General features: G+C 63.6%; 3 protein-coding genes across 3 annotated transcripts in view; 2 read left to right on the top strand and 1 right to left on the bottom strand.

Annotated features, from left to right (window-relative positions):
- CCDC27 (coiled-coil domain containing 27) overlaps nucleotides 1-945 on the top strand; it is a 14,914-nt gene extending 13,969 nt beyond the window's left edge. Inside the window, 1 exon segment of the mRNA XM_049618220.1 lies at nucleotides 706-945. Coding sequence (XP_049474177.1) covers nucleotides 706-831 — 126 coding nt within the window. The 3' untranslated portion in view covers nucleotides 832-945.
- A 923-nt stretch (nucleotides 946-1,868) lies between these two features.
- On the top strand, nucleotides 1,869-5,497 carry SMIM1 (small integral membrane protein 1 (Vel blood group)). The gene is made up of 4 exons (XM_049618218.1): nucleotides 1,869-2,030; nucleotides 2,251-2,384; nucleotides 3,939-4,058; nucleotides 4,227-5,497. The coding sequence occupies exons 3-4, from the start codon at nucleotides 3,949-3,951 to the stop codon at nucleotides 4,351-4,353; spliced, it is 237 nt and encodes a 78-aa protein (XP_049474175.1). The 5' UTR covers nucleotides 1,869-2,030; nucleotides 2,251-2,384; nucleotides 3,939-3,948; the 3' UTR covers nucleotides 4,354-5,497.
- A 1,374-nt stretch (nucleotides 5,498-6,871) lies between these two features.
- LRRC47 (leucine rich repeat containing 47) lies at nucleotides 6,872-18,161 on the bottom strand. Its single transcript, XM_049618217.1, has 7 exons — nucleotides 17,503-18,161; nucleotides 11,679-12,125; nucleotides 10,691-10,807; nucleotides 10,047-10,162; nucleotides 9,393-9,495; nucleotides 8,997-9,086; nucleotides 6,872-8,839 (listed from the first exon to the last, which is right to left on the bottom strand). The coding sequence occupies exons 1-7, from the start codon at nucleotides 18,124-18,126 to the stop codon at nucleotides 8,591-8,593; spliced, it is 1,746 nt and encodes a 581-aa protein (XP_049474174.1). The 5' UTR covers nucleotides 18,127-18,161; the 3' UTR covers nucleotides 6,872-8,590.

Here is an 18,161-nt window from a genome sequence, read left to right as displayed (position 1 = left end):
AGAGAGGGAGGGGAGAGAGAGGGAGGGGAGAGAGAGGGAGGGGAGAGAGAGGGAGGGGAGAGAGAGGGAGGGGAGAGAGAGGGAGGGGAGAGAGAGGGAGGGGAGAGAGAGGGAGGGGAGAGAGAGGGAGGGGAGAGAGAGGGAGGGGAGAGAGAGGGAGGGGAGAGAGAGGGAGGGGAGAGAGAGGGAGGGGAGAGAGAGGGAGGGGAGAGAGAGGGAGGGGAGAGAGAGGGAGGGAAGGGTCCTCCGTACCACCCAGTAGTCAGGGAAGAATCCTTTCCCCTGCCAGTGTCGGACACAAAGGACACAAAACAGTGACTGGCGGTGAAGCAGGAGAGGTGAGGGAGGGGGCAGGACAGAAGGGCCTGGAGGGACAGGCTCCGTGGCCTCTGAGGTCTCTCGGTCGGGGGCTGCTGGAGATTCGCAGGGGACCTAGTGCTGCTTCAGGGGAGAGCGACCGCGGCCCGTGGGGGGAGGGGCTCTCTTCCCCACTCCGAGTTCTGTGGGCTTCATCTCCCGGGGCCTGACCAGCAGCGGTGGGAGCGTTTTCTGCACAGAAGTTCGCAAATGCTGCAAGACCACAGCTTTCCCCCCTGGAGAGCCGGTGTCAGTGCTCCGTGCAGGCCCTGCTGCCGGCTGCCCTTGCTGGGGGGGTGGTGGTGGAGCAGCGGCGCCCCCGCAGCCACGGCCTGTGCTCCTCCCCAGAGGATCATCTCTGAGCGAGCCGACTACTACAATCAGCTGAAACAGAAAGGCATCAGGATGCCTCCCCTGCAGCAGTCGGAGGCCGCTTCCTCCCAGAGCAAGTCCAAGAAGCTGGCCTCCAAGTAGAGCCTGCCTGCCCACGCGCCCCCCGCCCCCCCAGACGCTGGGCCCCAGCTCGCGGGGCCATCGTGTGTGGCCCGGTCTTCTCGCTTTAGAATTAAACCCTGTCCTTGGCCATGGGCTCAGCTTCTCTTTCCCTCCGGGACTCGTGGGGGCTCGGGTTCCGTCCGCAGCCCCCATCCACATCCCTGGCTCCTTCCTGGGGAGATCCCCACACGGAGCAAGGGCCCCCTCCAGAGGCCCTGGAGTTTGAAGGCCTGAGCCTGGGTGCCTATCGGCTCCTTCAGTTGGGCCCACGGGGGGCCACTTCCGAAATGGGGGCTTCCCTGGCTGGGGCGACCCCTTTGGAAGAGGGTGGATGGAGGCCGTTTTTCCTGCTGCTGTTCCTTTCCATCACTCTGCGGGAGGGACAGCTCCAGGCGGCCGGCCAGGCACCTCTGTCTGCGTCCTGCGCACCGCAGGCTTCGGGCACATAAACAGGCGCTGAATGAAGGAACCCATCAGGCGCGGCTCTGCTCTCCGCCCGCACCTGTGCGCGCAGCCAGACCCGCCTCGCCCAGGGCGCGAACTGGAGGGACGCAGCGGGGAGCTCCGCAGCGCCCCCCCACCCCACCCCTGCAGGCCGCCTCAACTCTCGGATCAGACCCAGGCGCGTCCGGAGGCTCCGGGCCCCGCTTCTGCGCCCGAGCCCGTCCCTGCGCGGTCTTGGTGGAGGACCCCCGCTCTCACGCCTGGGACCCCCCAGGGCCCAGCGGCTCCTTCGGCCTCTCTCCCTAGCCGCCCCTCGCGCCTGACAGCTCCTCTCCCTCGCGGCGCCCCTTCCCAGCGTGCCCTCGCCCCTGCTACGCCCTCCCTCACACGCTTCTCTTTCCCGCGGTCCCCTCTCCCCTGCGGGCCCTCGCCCCCGCGGCACCTACTGCCTTCCTTCCCTGCAGCTTGCACGCCCTCCGGCGGCGCCCCCGGGAGCACCTGCGGCCTGGGCTCGGCTTCCCGGCTCGCTTCGCCCCTGACCCCGCCCCAGGCCCCGCCCCAGGCCCCGCTCCTCCCGGCAGGCTGCACGTCTGCGCTGCTCGGAGGCCCGGGGGCCGAGGGGCCCGTGGGACGCGCGTCGGGGCGCAGCTTCCTGGTGCGGGCGGACCGCGGAGGTGGACCTGGCCGCGGCCCCCCTCGCCTGTGAGCGTCGCCCGGGAGAGCGGAATTGCGGGGTAGGAGGCGTGGGAGGGTCTGGGCCGGCCAAGCGACCCCCTCTCCCCGCCCCGCCCCGGCCCAACCCGTGGAGGGACGGCCACGAGCCGGAAAGGGCCATCTGGTTCCTGCTGGCCGCCCCGGGACACCCCAGAGCTCCTCCTTTCCCTCCCCGGCTCCTCGCAGAGCCCGTGCTCTACACTTTATTTTCTGTGGGTTTTTTTCCCCCCTATTTTTCAGGTTGGAGGCATCGGCCGCACCTCGGACCTTGACCTGTGGCCTGAGAGGAGGTGAGATCTACTGGCCAGGCTCTGACCACCTGACCACCTTCCTGGGCGCCTGAGTCTGGGTTTCCTCGCCAGGACTCTCCCTTTGTAAGTTGTGGGCTCCTCGGGGGTGCTTTGGGAGCGAAGGGGTCTAAGGTATGGGGTGGTACCCGCGAGGGCCCCCAGCTTGGCTGGTGGCTCTGGGCAGCACAGCCCCAGGCTCTTGCTACAGGGCGGGACCTTCCAGTGGGGGGCTGGAGAGTGAGGCCCTCAGGAGCCCAGCTCTGGGCACTTCACTGGCTTCTAGGGGCTTTGTCCAGTCAGGGCAGCTTGAAAGCCACAGTCTCCATCAGTTGGGAATGCTTTCTGGTGCACACGATGGGAATTCCTTGTCCCAGACTTGAACAGGTGTGGGTTGAGTCTTCTCACACAAAGAAGCCCACAGGTGGGTAATGGGTGTGGATTTGGAGACCCCCCACCCTGTCAGGGCTGGCTCTGCGTGGCTATCCGGTAGCAAAATGGCTGCTGCAGCTCCGGCCATCACTGCAGGGCGGCCAGAAAGAAGCCGCTGCTATTTCTCTCGTGAGAGCAAAAACCCTGCAGCTCCTGCTACGCCCAGCGGCCGAGGTATTAAGCTTGAATTAGCCCCTGGCTGTCATTTAGGGCAGCACCTTGCTGCCTGGAACCGGCTAAGGATTGTGCCCCCAGGTGGAAGGAGGTGGACGTTAGGTAGACAGCTAACAGAGTCGGCCCAGTAGCCCCTTTCCCAGACCCACCTGGGAAAGCGGAACTCACACTCAGTGCGCGCTTGGCCTCCCTTGGGCCTGAGAACGGCCACTGACCTGAGTGGCTGCCACCAAGCAGGTGGCTCCCGCCTGAGAGGCAGGCCTTGAGGCTCCGAGATGGGCTTCCTCCCTTCCTCCCACTGGCCTGGGACCCGGGAGGCACGTCAGGAGTTTAAGAACTGCTGGGTTTCAGCAGTGTCTGGGTCGGCCTCTTGCCGTTCAGGGGCCCGCTGTGCCTTTAAGCCCCTCCCCAAGTGTCCCTGGGAGGGGGTCCCGGGAAGAGAGGCGCCTGGACGCCCCCCCACCCCCACAGGCCCCAGCTTCTCCCCCAGGCGATGTCGGGGGAGGGGCTGCAAGTCGAGCAGGCCAGAGGACACAGGACAGGGCTGCCCGCCTGCCACAGCCAGCCAGCCTGTACCAGCCGCCGCCCCGTCCCTGTCCTTCCCCGCCTCCGGGGAAGCTCTGGGGCCTGATCTGTCGGGAACGGGGAGGGGGGCAGCAGTTATCCGGCCAAGGACCCGCCGCGTCCAGTCTCCAGGGCCCAGCAGCTGTCCCGGAGGCCCCGGCGAGGGCCTGGCCTGGGTGGAGGCAGCCTCTCACATTCCTGAGGGTAGGGTTTGGCGGATTTGCAGCCTCCCTGGGTTGGATTCCCGCTTTGCCGGCTCCCATGTGACCCTGGCAAGTGGCTTGACCACTTGGCGTCGGTTCACCTGCTGAGCCAGGTGAGAAGGTTCCGGTAAAGGAGGAGCCCGCCGAGAGTGCCTCTGCCCGCCCCCCCCTCCGCCCCCTCAGCCCGCCCCTCCCCCCTCCGCCTGCGCCCCGCCCCCTCAGCGCCCGCCCCCTCCCCTCAGCCCCTCCCCTGCCCCTCTGGCCGTAGCCCGGGCAGCATGCAGACCCAGCAGAGTGGCGTCCAGTACAGCAGGTGGGATGACAGCAGCCGGGACGAAGTCCACGTGGCTGCCGTGTCCAGCACGGAGGAGGCCTCAAGCTGGGCGAGGTGAGGGCTGGGGGGAGGAGCCCCGCCCGCTGGGTCACGCCCTCCGCCTGCCGCGTGTCAGCAGAGTGCCAGGCCCTCCTCCTTTCGGGGCCCACTGCCCCCCCCCTCCCTCCCCCGCCCAGCCCCCGCAGCCCACTCGGGCTCACGTGCTGGCGGTTCCCTCTCCAGGATCTCCCGGAAGCTGTGCTCAGGCAAGCTGGGCATCGCCCTGAAGGTGCTGGGCGGAGTGGCCCTCTTCTGGGCCGTCTTCATCCTGGGCTACGTCACCGGCTACTACGTACACAAGTGCAAATAAGGCTTCCCAGCACGCACGCATATGCCCGGGGACGCGGGCCCGGGCGGACACCCCTGTACACCAGAATCCCCTTTGCATGCACAGACCCTCATGTACACGGATCCTCGTATACACCAGGTTTCCTCCACGTGCATAGACTCGCCGCCCCCCCCACAGACCCCACTGTGCAGCAAGCAGTCACTGGCCATCCAGGGGCACGCAGAGGAACAGGGACACAGGTCCTCGATGACATATACACATGCCTCGCACAGGCAGCCAGCCAGGGGCACACGTGGCCGGGAGACTCGGCCCAGTCTGAGCTGGGTCCTCCCTGAGCTGGCGCTGTATGGGGCTGGGGGTGCCTGGGTGGGCCTCTGGGCCCTCTTGTTTTGTAAGGATGGCTCTGGGGGAGGCGGGGCTATGTATGTCCCTCTGCCCCGCCCCGCTCCCCGGGCTGAGACCCCATCCCGGAAGTCGATCCTGGGCAGGGTGGGGAGCGGGCGCCACACTCAAGTGTTGTCTGCGGTGCGGTGGGCATAGTTGCTCCGGGGCTTGGAGCCAGCAGGAAGGCCGCTGCCCCCGCCATGCCCAGGGCGGATGGGAACCTGTGCACCGATGCAGTCATTAAAAGTCTGTTGCATGAAGGTTGGGTGAGGGCCTCTCCCACGGGGGCCCCCCAGGCGCCTGCCCACGTGAGGCCAGCTGGAGGCCCTCGGACAACAGTGGGAGGCTTCTGGGAAGGGCCCTTCCTCCCACTTGGCTCTGGGACTCCGTGTGTGTCGGCTGCGCCCTCTGGTGGGAAGCGAGCCCCTGGGGGTCGGCCTGAGGGCTGGCAGGTGGCGGAACGTCTTCCTCCCTCGCCCAACCAACCGTGGACAAGGCCTCGAGGCTCAGGCTGCTCCTGCCTGCCCAGCGGATTCCCAAGACCTGCCCTCCTGGGCCTGTGCTCACCCCCACCTACTTGCCACAAGCTCACATCTCTGGCCCCGCAGACCCTTTGTGGCAGAAACACAAAGTTAGGAGAGTGCTTCTTCCCCAAGGACTGAGGGCTGGAGATGAAGGACAGACACTCCTTGTGGGGCCGGAGGTTGAAGGCCACGTGGCAAGCCTGCGTGGCCGAGGCCGAGCTGGAGGGGGAGGGGAAGGGCAGAGACCGCCCCCCCCCCCCAAAGACCGGCCTGCCGGTTGGGCAGGGCTGCACCCAGGTGATCCCAGCCAGGCCCTGTCCACCAGGAAAGCAGAGCACCTGGTGGGGTCTGTCCTGGGCGGGGGTCTCCAAGCAGCGATGCTTCAGGAGCGATTGGCTGCGGGCTGGGGGCGAGGAGAGCTGGCTAGGGGACAGCGGCAGAGGGTCTGGTCCAGCCAGCCTCCCATCTCTGGGCCTCGGCACCTGTCTCCAAAAGACCCCACCTCCCAGCCCTGTTTGGGCTTCCACACGGCAGGCCCACGTCTGTCCAGCCCAACTTTGGTGCCCCAGCTGGAGCCACCACAGGGTGGGCACTGGGTGGGTGGGGCTCAGTTGGGCTGCATGGCCTCCGTGGACTCCAGGAGGTTGGCACTCTGCTCCTGAGGTGCAGGGGCTGGGCCTCCCCGAGGCTGGGTGTAGCCACTGCCGAGAGCCGGGCTGGGGTGCTGGACGGAAAGGAGGCCCACGGCTGCTCTCTCTACGGCCGTTCTGGCCTCCCTAGCTCCCGAAATGCCTTGCAGGCTCTGGGGTCATGCTCCCTGGGCAGCCCAACGGCAGGACGGAGTGGGTCTGCTGAAGGGCAGGTCAGATGGAACTGGCTGGGGACAAGGCTGGAGTACAGTGGGCGGGGGAGGGGCGGGGAGGGCAGGGTGGGGTAAGGAGGGGCAGTGAGCAGGTGCTGTCCAGGCACGTGGGTGCTGCTGGGATCAGGGGAGGGAGGTGCCCTCAGCCTGTGCAGCTCATCTAGCCCCGCCCAGTGAGCCCTGTGGGTCCACATACCTACTCCCGGGACTGGGGGACCCCACGGGGACAGATGACGGGCCGTTTGATGCGGCCTTCATGCCCTGTGTGCCCTGAGGCCCCTAAGCCTCCAGGTGAGAGTGGGTTGCACAGTCCATTCCCTACACAGCATCCCCTTCCCTGGGCTCCGCCAGCAGCCCGACCTCTGGCGCACACGACCCCTGCCCCCGCCCAGGTGTGGTCCCCGGGCCTGGCCAGAGCCGGATTGACTGCAACAGAGGTGGTGGTTCCTCCCCATGGGCCCCTGGGGCCACATACCCTGGGGAGCCCCCTTCCGGCCCGGGGGGGGGGGGGGGGGGGTAGGGGAGGATGCTGGGAAAGGGATGTGGCGCCCCGCCATCTTGCCCCTGGGTGGGGGGGTCCCCCCCCCCCCGCTCCAGGCCTGGAGAGCCCAGCAGCCTCTCTGGGCTGAGACTGTGATGATTCAGTGCCTCTTGGTCTTTGCTGGCAGGCGGGGATGGGGTGGGGTGGGGTGGGTCCAGGTCCTCAGTTTCCCTACAGACACTTCCCCGAGATACTGGCAGGAAAGGCTTCACTGGGGAGGAGCGGAGATGTTCTTATTAAATGTTTATTAGAGGGCCGCACTGGCAAAGAGAAAGAGTGTCCGGGTTTATGAGTGGGTCGGGCCGGCCAAGGGAAGACCATCCTGTTTCCGCGGTGAGTTGAATACATCCAGCACCTCACCCGGGGCTGAGCTGCGTCACGGGCGGTGGGGCTGGCGTCTCTGTCCACGTCAGCGAGGTCACAGACCAGACGGCCTGGCCATGGAACCGAGTGCCAGGAGCCAAGAGAACCGCTTGGCCGTGGCCCAGCCACAGACCCCAAGCTGGCCACGGTGCCAGCAGTTGCTGTCCCGATCGCCCAAGGCTCATAAGATGACAAGCCAGAGCCACCAACACAGACATTTGGCAGGTCTGGGGTTCACAAGACCAGGCAGAGCCACCCTGGTGCACCTGCTTCAGCCCAGCCCAGCCCAGCAGCCACCGCCTTCAGGGGCCAACGGAAAGGCTTGCAGGTGACCAGAACCGGGACAGGGTCTCAAGGCAGCTGGGTCCTGTCCTACAAAGCAGGTTGGCTGAGCTCTGAGAGAACCGTGTGGCTTTGTGAGTGTGCCCCCCCCCCCCCCAGGAGGAGGCTCAAGCTTCACACGTGTCTGGTCCTGACGGCTAAGGGCCTGGGTTCAGTGTGGCCTCTTGCAAATGCTCCCCAAATCAGCAGAACACACGGCTCGTCTTTTGCGAGTCAAGTCACAGAACACGAAACAGACGGAGTCAGTAAATGACAAAAGCCAGGGAGGCAGTTTCTTGACATCCAGACCGCCTACGAGGCAGAGGCCAGTAAAACCCACCTACTCTGTGGCTGGCTGGTGCCTGGCTGCAAGCACGTTCTGCCTCCAGGGAGGAGTGTGTGTGCTCACACACGTAAACACACGCACGCGTACACACACATACACACACACTGGTGGTCTATGGGCCCAGACATTCAAACCTGGAAATCCCTAAAACACAAGATGCTGCACAACAGTTCACCCCTCATGCGGCCATGGCCACTGTCCGTGCTTGGGCCAGCTGACGGCAGAGGTGTCCCATGCGTCTGTGAAGCCTGTTCTGCACCGGAAACGTGCATGCTGGCCCTGAGCTGCACGTTCCGACGTCTGCCCGTCCCTGTGGTACGACTGCACAAGCGAGCAAAGCCCCGATCCTCTTTCTGCCCTGCCAGGGCCGCGTGAGGGAACCGTGCGGCTCTACCCCTAAAGCATCCACAGTATTAAGAAAAATGCCTTTGCCAATTCCAAGATCACATAAAAATATTCTTCTCATAGAAAGATGATTTGTGGCCAGCTAGGGACATGGTGTCACTCCAGGCCTCTAAGCTGCACTACTGGTTCGGTGCGATTTTAAAAGCTGCTGTATCGTAGAAAAATAATTGTGTGGTTTTGTGAAACGCACATTGTTCAGCTTCCCAATTTAGATCTGAATAGCGAAACCAATCAGTGTCTTTCTCCCCTGAATGACGTTAGTCGCTGTGTCTACGTGATTTCGGAACAAACATCCTGAACGGCTCACTCCAGTATTTGAGAAACTTCATACAAAGCGTTAGTACAATCAGTTTGGTGCCGAAAGGCAAAGTCACCTAAGCACGCGACAACACGGCATCATCTGTGACAGAATCGTCTGGAAAAGCAAGGGACGCGCATCGTAAAAACCACCGAGGTGAAACTGAACAAACAACACAACAGCATCGCACACGTGCCCTGCCGCGGCCCGGGGCTCAGCGGATCACGGTCACGTGGGGAGCAGCGAGGGCCAGGTCCGTCTTGGAGGGGTACACCACCCTCAGGTGCCCTTCCTCATCCACCACCCGGACCTGCTCCACCACCAGGGAGCCGTTCCCAGCCGTGTCTGCACTTGCGTTCGCGCTGGGCTCCGGAAGCTGTCCAGAAAGTGCGTCGGCTTCAGTATCTGAAACGGACCCGTCCTCTTTATTTTCTAACGTATATTTGTTGATTTCTGCCATTTTCTGCAAAAGAAAAACATCTTTTCAGAGGTGATCAGGAAAGATACGCAGCAAAGGCAGCCATGCGAGGGGTGGCAGGAAGATGGGGGGGGGGGCGACACATGTCATCTGTGCCTCGCGGCCAGAGCGCCGACGGGGCGAGACGATGAGGCTGGCTCACCAGCACCAGGGCGTCCATGATCTCTTTACATATCTGTAGACTCGTGGCGCTTGTTACTTCCAAAAACAAATCTGAGGTGGTTTTCTTAATCTTAAAAGGAAATGAGAAGGATTTCAGAAAAGAATAAAGCTGTCGAAAGTAAGACATCAGCAGCTGTTCCAAAAAAAAGCCTCTAAGACAGTGTCCCCTTCCCGAAGACAGGCATGCGCCAGAACGCCGTGCACACGGGGGCTCTTGGTGCGCACTGTGACGGGGACGCCCAGCTCTGTGCAAGCGGCCCGGGCTCTCAGGCCTGCGCGTCCGTCCCGCGGGACGTCCCGTGACTGTGCGACTGACGCTTGTGCTAAATCTGCACGTGAAACAGCCCCAGACACGCACGTGCAGACGGCGCCCTACCTTCGTCTTCTCGCTGTTGGTTATGGGCGGGAAGGAGATCACATCGCCATCTGCATCCACAAGGCAGGGGTAACTTTCTTTACCGTCCAGTAAGTGCAGGTACCTGTGAGGGAGGAAACAGAGTGGAGACGACACTACGAGAAAACGTGCCTAGAGGCGAACCGGACAAATCAGTTCTTTACACAAAGTCGGTGCAACACCAGGGAGTGTGTCCTCAGCTCTGGATGAAGGACATTCTACAGCCCGCGCTCACACGGGAACGGTGGCCGGCAGGCTGGGCGCCCTCTTGGTCCTGTGGCCACAGGTCGCCCTTCACCAACCTGTGCCCCGCGTCACATGGACAGAACGTAGGGGGTGACCGCAGTGCCCTCCTATGTCCCCGTGCAGCCGGCGTGGACCCTGCTGTCCCTCCAGGCCACAGAGCCTGCACCTGAGAAAGACGGTTCTCCCCAAAGTGGCATCTGAGCCTGGGGCCCTCGAGAGGAGAGGCCTAGCAGCGCTGCTCTCACCCCAGGCAAGAGTCCCTAATAGCCTGGGGAACGAGGTCTGGGAGGTTTTCTCAACATCGGGGAGGAGAAGAGGAGAAGGATGCACGCCAGTCAGCCTGGGAGCGAGCGGGGGTGGGGACAGCGCCCCGAGGGGACGCCCGCTGACCTGTGCAGGCCTGAGACGTTCTGCCTCTTCTTCTGCTTCCTGTGCTCCTCGGCCTCCAGCTGTAGCTGCCGCACCAGGTCCTTGGCCTTGACTTCTCTGCGCCCCAAGGGGACGATCTGTGGGGCGGACACTGCTCCGTGAGCTCCGGCGGGGCCTCCTGTGCTCACCGGGCCATTGGCATCAACCTCCCCTCTTGGCGCTCCCTCGGGGAGCCCTGTGACCACGGGGCCCCTCTCCGGCATGCATGAGCGCCCCTCGGGGACCTCACCAGCACTCGGCCCCTCAAGGCGGAGCGCAGCCTCCAGCCCACCCACAAACGACGGCGTCTCCCAGGCCTGCGGCCCCTGGACGACCCGAGGGAGGGGGCAGACCTGGACCGGCCAGGCCCACGAAGCTCAGCTCCACACGAGGGGTTTTGCGGTTTGCTATAAACCACAAGTTTTGCTTAAAAGGGACCACACGAAGGAAACCACTTTCCGGCTGCTACCTTCCCTGAGGAGTTCACTTTTACAACGGGCCTGACGAACCCGCCAGGAGCAGCCTGAGATTCTCTCTCAGAACTGGCGTCACCAGAGCGCACCTGTCAGGGGGGCACGCGGACAGGGCCGCTGCAGCGGCAGGCAGGGAGGGGCGCAGGACGTCACCTTGAGGTCCTGCGGCGGGCGGGTGTCGTACAGCAGGGGCCCGCGGACAGCTCTGAGGTCGTGGGTGGCGATGGTGGCGGCCGTTCTCTTCTCACAGAGCTCCTCGTGGAGCTTGGTCTGCAACACACGGCCCGAGGCACCCAGAGCTCAGCGCCCTGTCCCCGATGCCCTGCCCCCCTGGCCTCCCCCCTCGGCCTCCCCAGCCAAAAATGTATTTTGTGGAAACTTCCCCGGATGATTATCTTATCTGTTTACTGGCAGAATTTCTTGTTTCTCTAAGTCTGGAACAGAGTATTTGAGACTTCAAAGAACCCTCCTTGAACTAGAATTTATGACTGAATAAACAGAAGTAGGACTTAAAAAGAAAACTACCCGCAGCATGGTTTCCTTCCAAAACACCGATCTCTGGGTTTTAAACTCCCGGCTGGGAGTGCCCTTTGCTTCCTCCCTGAACATGAGCTTCCAGAAAGCTGCCTCTGTCCCCACGGGCCACACTGGGGTGGGGGTGGGGGGTCTGCAAACTTCAAAGATGGGGTTTTTACTTTAAAAGCTGGCAGACTGCATACAAAAACAAATCAGGAAGTTCTTCTAGCTAAAACCTGAACAAAAACTAAACAGCTCACACGACAACAGGCTGGCCAGTGCTGACGATCTCCGTACTGTCTTCTACGAAACCAACTGTGCAATTCATTACAGAAACCCCAAATCCCATCCCCCAAGATGTCAGAAACTCGGGAAACGCTCATCTCCCATCGCAACAAAGCCTTCAGAAACGAGGCAGGCCGGGAAGGGTCTCTGTGGACGAGCTGACAGGCAGGCAGCCTCCTGGGGCCGAGGCCCAGGTCTGACCTGCCCTGGGGCGCACCCGGCGGGTGTCATCCTCACCCGTGCCCGGAGCCAGGTCCCGCCAGGTCCCGCCGGGCACAGAGTGACACCGGGCCACCCCCCCCCCCCCCCCCCCCCCCCACCGCGGGCCGCGCACACCCACCTGGGAGGTGAGGAGCCGTCTGAGCGCGTTCCCCGTCTGCAGGTCTAGGCCCCTCACGATGGCCCCCACGATGAACGGCCGGACGTCCCTGACCGCGGGGCTGACCCGCACCGTCAGCGGGGCGGGGCTCTCGGACACGTGCAGCACCCGGAGCAGCATCCGGCCGGCGCCGCCCACCTCCTCGTCCTCCCCCTCGCCGCTCTCCCTCCGCCGCCGCTCCCGCCGCCTCCTGCGGGCCTCGTCCTTCTCCGGGCCGTGCGCCTTGCCCCCGCCCCGGCCCCCGGCGCGCAGGTACTCCAGGATGGACCTGGTCTGGCAGCCGCCGACCATCTTCTCCAGCCGCCGGTCCGTCAGCTTGTTCCCCCGGAAGTTGACCTCCTTGAGCTTGGGGCAGTCGGCCAGCTCCGCCGGGACCTCCCTGAGCTGGTTGTTGGACAGGTCCAGCGTCTGCGAGGGACACAGAGGACCCGGTCACACGCAGCCCACCCAGCCACGGGGCCGTGCCGCCTCCTCCAGCACCCCTGCGCCCCCTGCGGTCTGTGCCCAGACTGACGCCCGCTACAGCCACCAAGCAGCCCTGAGGGGGACGGGGGACGGGGGGCTGGGGGACGGTGGTTGCCAGCGGTCCCCACAGAATGCCTGTCCTCCTCTTCCTGCTCCCCTGCAAGTTCCCTGTGACAACTGTCCCAACGGACAAGGTTAGAGGAGGAGCACAGGACACGGAGAACGTGCGGTCATGAACACTGTGTGCTTCAGAAACACGCTCCCCACAAAATGGTGCTGAGATTTTTTAAATTAGACGAACTAAACAGACAGAACACGGCATCACCCTTCATGCAGGAACACGGTGCACGGCGCTCCAACTCTGCGTGCACAAAACGGCAGAGCGGCTCCGACCCTGGCCTGCTCTCGGCCTGCGTCTGGACCCAGGGAGGGATGTCGCAGCCTAAAGAGGGGCACGGAAGCCTCGCACAAGAACCTACCGCCGCTCCTGCTGCCTGGGCTCTGACAAAACCGTGTGCGGGAATCAGCAGCACAGAGACGTGTTACCAACGGGCCGCCCTGAGGGGTCAGGCGGGGCAGGAGGAACACTAAGGAGCGAGGTCAGACCCCAGGACACCGAGGCAGCATCTTCTGGTCGTGGGGTCTCGGCTTCCCCTTCTGCGGCCGGGTAGAGGACAGGCCCCCAGGAAGAGGCCAGCCGCTGTCTCCTCTGCTCTCCTCCCAGGCAGTGCGGGGCACCGTGCACAGAGCCCCTTTCTTGTTCTCCTCCTGGGCCAGTGGGAAGCTCTGGCCTGGCCTTGCTCGGCACGGCTAAGAGCAGACAGGGGGCACAGGGCCTCGGAAGAAACCCTCCTATCTGGTCAGCTGGAGTGAGCGCGGGGGAGGGCGGCTTGGGGAGAGCTCTGGGGCACAGGGGGCCTGTCTGGACTGCACCCAGGGTCAAAGCCAACACCGGCAGGCAGCCATCTGCACGCAAACCTACGGCAAGAGTTCACACTTGGTGGGCGAGACCGCTGACCAGTCCTGGTTCTGGCTGGGATGTTAATGGGCCTGGATAAAGCGGGTGACAGACTTCATCATGAACTGGAAAGGGGGCAGGGGCTCTGATGGTCCAGAAGATGCCTCCACTTTGGCTGGTACAGAGGGCTTCGGACAGAACTTCACAGACTCAGTTACCAACAGAGCTGTCCTGGCTCAGGCCATCAAACTGCCGAGAAGCCGGGGAGCCAGAGTGGAGGAGGGGGTCAGAGCTGGGGGAAGGGACGGTGTCGCAGAGGAGCCTCTAAAGGCTATGCTGGGGCCTTAGCAGGGCGGCAGGCTCCCATCTTGCACTCAGGATGGGGACGAAGAAAGGAGGCATGGCTTTTAGTCACCTTGGGGGCCCAAGGGGCCCGAGAGGCTGTAGGCAACGCGATTTCGTACAATTGTGTCCATTTTGTGCCTCACTGGGCCCTTCTCCCCGGCTTAAGTGGGAATGGGAGCGGGGGATGAATGGACTGTATCACGGCCTGTCCCGGTCTCTGCCACACGGAGGCTTGTGAGTGGCAGCGAGGAGCTGACATTCTGAGGTCAGCACCCCCCCTCCCCCCGCACATGCCAGCTTTGGAGTCGGCTGCACTGTCCAGGAGGCTTTGGCCGGCTCAAGGACTGCACTGGGACGGCCCTCACTGCTGCACAGAACCAGCCGGCCGGGTAGACGGCGCGCGCAGGTAGCAGAGGAAGAGCCGGCAAGGAGGGGAGACTGGGGGACGGGGCCTCACTGCCCGGCCACTTCAGCCACAGCCTCTGCAGGCCGGGGAGGTCTCCACAGAGGACAAAGGTGTGGGGTTACTGGGGGGGCGGGGGAGCTCCGCTTTCAGAGGCAACAATGACCGAATAATGGACATTTCAGGCCCTGTGCTGCGACCCTGTGGGAGTGTAAACAGGGAGGGGAGGAAGCAACAGATCAGGGAAGTCGTGCCAGGCTCTAGAGGTGGGGGCCTTGTAGAGATGCGGACACCTGCACGTAAGAGGACAAGCCGCCCCCACGCCAAGCCTGCGCTCCGTTGGTGCTGGGCACCACAGCAGCAGACTCCGTGAGGTCTCACGCCTAGAAAAGCAACACTAACGGAAGACAGGACCTTCAGGAGACGCCGAGATGACAGGTAACGCCTGAACACGGCTGAAATCACGCAGGACCGGGGAACAGAGCTCTTGCTTTCCGACGGAGGAAGTGGAGTCTGGACTGCGCGTGCCAATCCCCAAAAGGTACAAAATGCACAGAGGCTGAAGGGAGTGGCGTCCAGGAACCTGCCTCTGCCTGGAGCCGACCCACGAGGACACCCGCTTACTCCCTTCCTGCCGGTAACACAAGCATCTCCGACCTGGGTGAGGCCGCTGACTGCCCTCTGGGAACATCCCTTCTGCTGGGATGTGCTGCTGGGGTGGGGGGTCCTAGATCCCCAGCTGGGCGAATGGGCGAACTGAAAACAACATGTCAGCCAAGGGCGTGTTGGCCGAGGGGACCCGGATGTGACCCGGGCACCCAGTGAGCCTGTCACCTCTACCCTGATGATGTCACCTCTACCCTGATGAAAAGATAGAGATGGACGAAGGGCTCCTTGGGGCTGGACAGGGGTTTCACATGCAAAGTTTGGTTTCTCTGGAAAACCTGACCACAGTGGGAGTCCCATCTGTGAGCCACGTGGACGGTCCCAGTGAGCACGGGCCCCGAAACAGGGGGAGGCCTGGCCGGTGTGGCCTTCCAGCCGGCTTCCAGCTGCCAGGCCCATTCCTCTGTCAGCCCTGAAGGAGGCCAGCGCCCCGGCCTGAGTCAGTCGCCTACGACAAAGGCAAGGGTGACGCAATGGGACATCATCCCTGGTGCACCACAGGTGACAGAACCCCAGAACAAGGACACATGCCACCAGGAGAAACCACCCCAGATTGTCTTAGGTCTCCCGTGGGGAGCCAAGCTGGATGGCTAGACAGCAGGACGGCGACAGGGCGGGCTGGGTCCGGGCAGTTAAGTAGGTGGTGAGGTTATGGCACAGTGGATACACAGCGGTCTCTCGGGCTCCCTCGCCCCAGGTGGTGGGAGTGGGGAAGAGGGTCTGGGGCCCCCATCCGGGGCAGCTTCCTGGGGGAGGGTGCATGAGGCACGCATCTCCCTGCCTCAGGGGAAGTGAGGGGACAAGCGGGGGCCCATGGGATGCTACTCTGGTGGCCCCCGTGGAACCGAGCCTCTGGGCATTTACATCCTGTGTGGCGTCTCCCCACGAATCTGGACTGGGCTCGCTCACTTAACCAGTGGGTGCAGTGGGAGCCAGGGTGCTGGTTCCAAGCCCCTTCTTCAAGGAGCCCTGTGGTCGGAGAACTGGGCCACCCTGCCGCGGGGGGAGAGGTGCCGAGACGACATGGGGCCAGAGGAGCCGGCACAGCATCGCAGCGGAGCCCGGCCCCGAGCACACGTGGTCTATGGCAAGCCCAGGATGGAAAACGGGCAGCACGTGACATGACTGGTGTTGTTTTCGGCCACCGGGTTTTGGCACGGTCCTCAGTCACGGTGACCGCAGCACCACCGCCCCTGTTCATGGCACTGTGGCCGTCCCCAGTCTCTCACAGGTGCAGGAACCGGCAGCAATGCCAGGACACGCTGAGGGGACCCCCACCTCCGCCTGTGAGCTCAGTTCTCCACCAGGCCGCCTCCCGGCAGCACCCACAAGGACGAGAACACGTTTGTACTCAGGACCCCAGCGCGCACACAGGGCAACGCGGCCTCGCACGGATCCGGTACCGCTCCTCACGGAGGCATCGTTTCAGAGAGGCCCCCGAAGGACAGCTGAGTCCAAGAGGGATTCCAAGCGGCTCTGGCACGACCCTCCCCAAGACACAGGCGTCTTCGTGGGGAGGAGAGCCGATGGGGGCCTAGCAGCGGCCAGAGTGGAGGAGGCCAGGGGGCTCAGCAGAGGAGACGCACCCTGACCTGAATGCGGGTGTCTGCACACGATAAAGGCCACACGCGTCACCAGTGGGCACCACGGACGCGGTACAGAACGTCTGAAACGAAGCAGTCGTACACACTGGCAAGCGACTCCAGTGAAGTACAACACCCGATCCTGCCCCCGAGGGACCGCGCTCGGCTACATACCTGGCCCGTCAACCTTCTGGAAAACCAAGAGACCGAACAGACCTGAGCGAGCAGCGTTGTACATCACCCGTCACACCTCTGCCATAAAGGGACGCCTATAGCCGGGGGTGACCAACAGATCCCAGGAGCACCCCCCACAGCCTCTTTCTGGAAATGCCAGCAAGCACTCTGCTGAGAGGCCTTGTCCGTTTCTCTTAACTACACACACACACACACGTGCACACATATTCATGCACACTCGTAGACACATCTTTACACAGACATACACGTTTGTAAAATCAGGTGGCAACACGTTAAGAGTAACTTTGGCTGGAAATAGATCAGTTGCTAAGCTGTATACACATTTTACTGCTTAAAAAATATCTGCATGGGGTGCCGGGGGCGGGGGGGGCGGGGGGCAGGCTCAGCCAGTTAAATGCCTGACTCTTGATCTCAGCTCAGGCCACGACCTCACCATTTGGGAGTTTGAGCCCCGAGACCTGCTTGGGATTCTTTCTCTGTGCCCCTCTCCTGTGTGTGCGTGCTCTCTCAAATAAACATTAAAAAAAAAAAAAAGGTCTGCATGAAAAGGATAAAAAGTAGGAGCAAAAAGAAACAAAGACCTGCCTTTTTCAGGACGAAAGGAAAAGGGAACACGGGGAAAGAGGGCTGCCCAGGAGCCTCAAGACTGGAGTTAGGGCAGGGCTCTGCAATGTCCATCCTCCCCTCTCCTGCACACCTGTCTCAGCCAAGCATTACGCTGGGGCCTGCAGACCTAACGGGAGTACGTTAGCAGCGTCTGGACAACGGAGTCTAGAGAAAAGCCCAAATGATTTGTTATGGACTCGGCAACCCCTTCCGGCCTTCGGTAAACCAGGAATAACAACTCTTACTTTAGAAGGCGGTCGTCGGGGTGAAGGGAACAGCATACAGGAAATCACACCGTGTGGCATTATGCGAAATCCCGGTAAATCACATCTCCGGGCCCTGCCTGGGTACCCCCCCGCCCAGAGTCACTGAATCATTTCACAAATGCGTGAAGACACAGAAATTTAGGCGTGGGGCCCTGCTGTTGAGCCAACCACGCGAGGATGGGGGGCCCGGTCACGGGAGGGAGGGCGGCTGGGACTGCGGCGTCCCCGGGACGGCTCGCCCGGGAGCAGCTCCCTCCCCACCGCTCCTCCAGGGCCCCGGCTCGCAGTCCCCGCTGACCTTGAGCGAGGCCAGGTGGGCGATGTCGGGGCTGAGCTCTCGGAGGCAGTTGTCGGCGGCCGCCAGTTCGCTGAGCAGGGGCAGCGCGCCGGGGCGGAAGAGCGCGGCGGGGAAGGAGTCCAGGCGGTTGCCGGTGAGGTTGAGGGTCTGCAGGCGCGGGGCGCAGCGCGCCAGGTCGGCGGGCAGCTCGCGCAGCCGGTTGCCGCTGAGGTTGAGGCTCTGCAGCTGCGGGAGGCCCGGCGGCTCGGCGGGGCCCAGGCCCTGGCCTGGCGGCAGCGCCTCCAGCGCGTTGCCGGACAGGTCGAGCACGCGCAGCGCGGGCAGCGGGCCGAGCTCGGGGCTCAGGCCGGGCCCCAGCGCGTTGCGCCGCAGCACGAGGCTGTGCAGCTGCGGGAGGCCCTGCGCCAGGCCCGGGCCCGGCTCGCGCAGGCTCCCGCAGCCGCTCACCTCCAGGTAGTGCAGCAGCGGCAGCGTGAAGAGCCTCGGCGGCAGCCGCCCGCCCGCCGCGCGCACCCGCTGCTCCAGCCCGGGCCCCGTCAGTAGCAGCTCGCGCCGCCGCTCGCGCTCCGCCAGCTCCAGCTCGGGCCAGGCCTCGGGGACGGGGGCCGCCGCCGCCGCCGCCATGGCGCCGCCGCTTCCGCTGCAGCTCCCGGGGCACT

This window comes from Panthera uncia (assembly GCF_023721935.1).
Source record: "Panthera uncia isolate 11264 chromosome C1 unlocalized genomic scaffold, Puncia_PCG_1.0 HiC_scaffold_4, whole genome shotgun sequence".
Classification (NCBI taxonomy): domain Eukaryota; kingdom Metazoa; phylum Chordata; class Mammalia; order Carnivora; family Felidae; genus Panthera; species Panthera uncia.
Note: the sequence above shows the minus strand (reverse complement) of the source record. Positions and strands in the feature narration are given on the sequence as shown.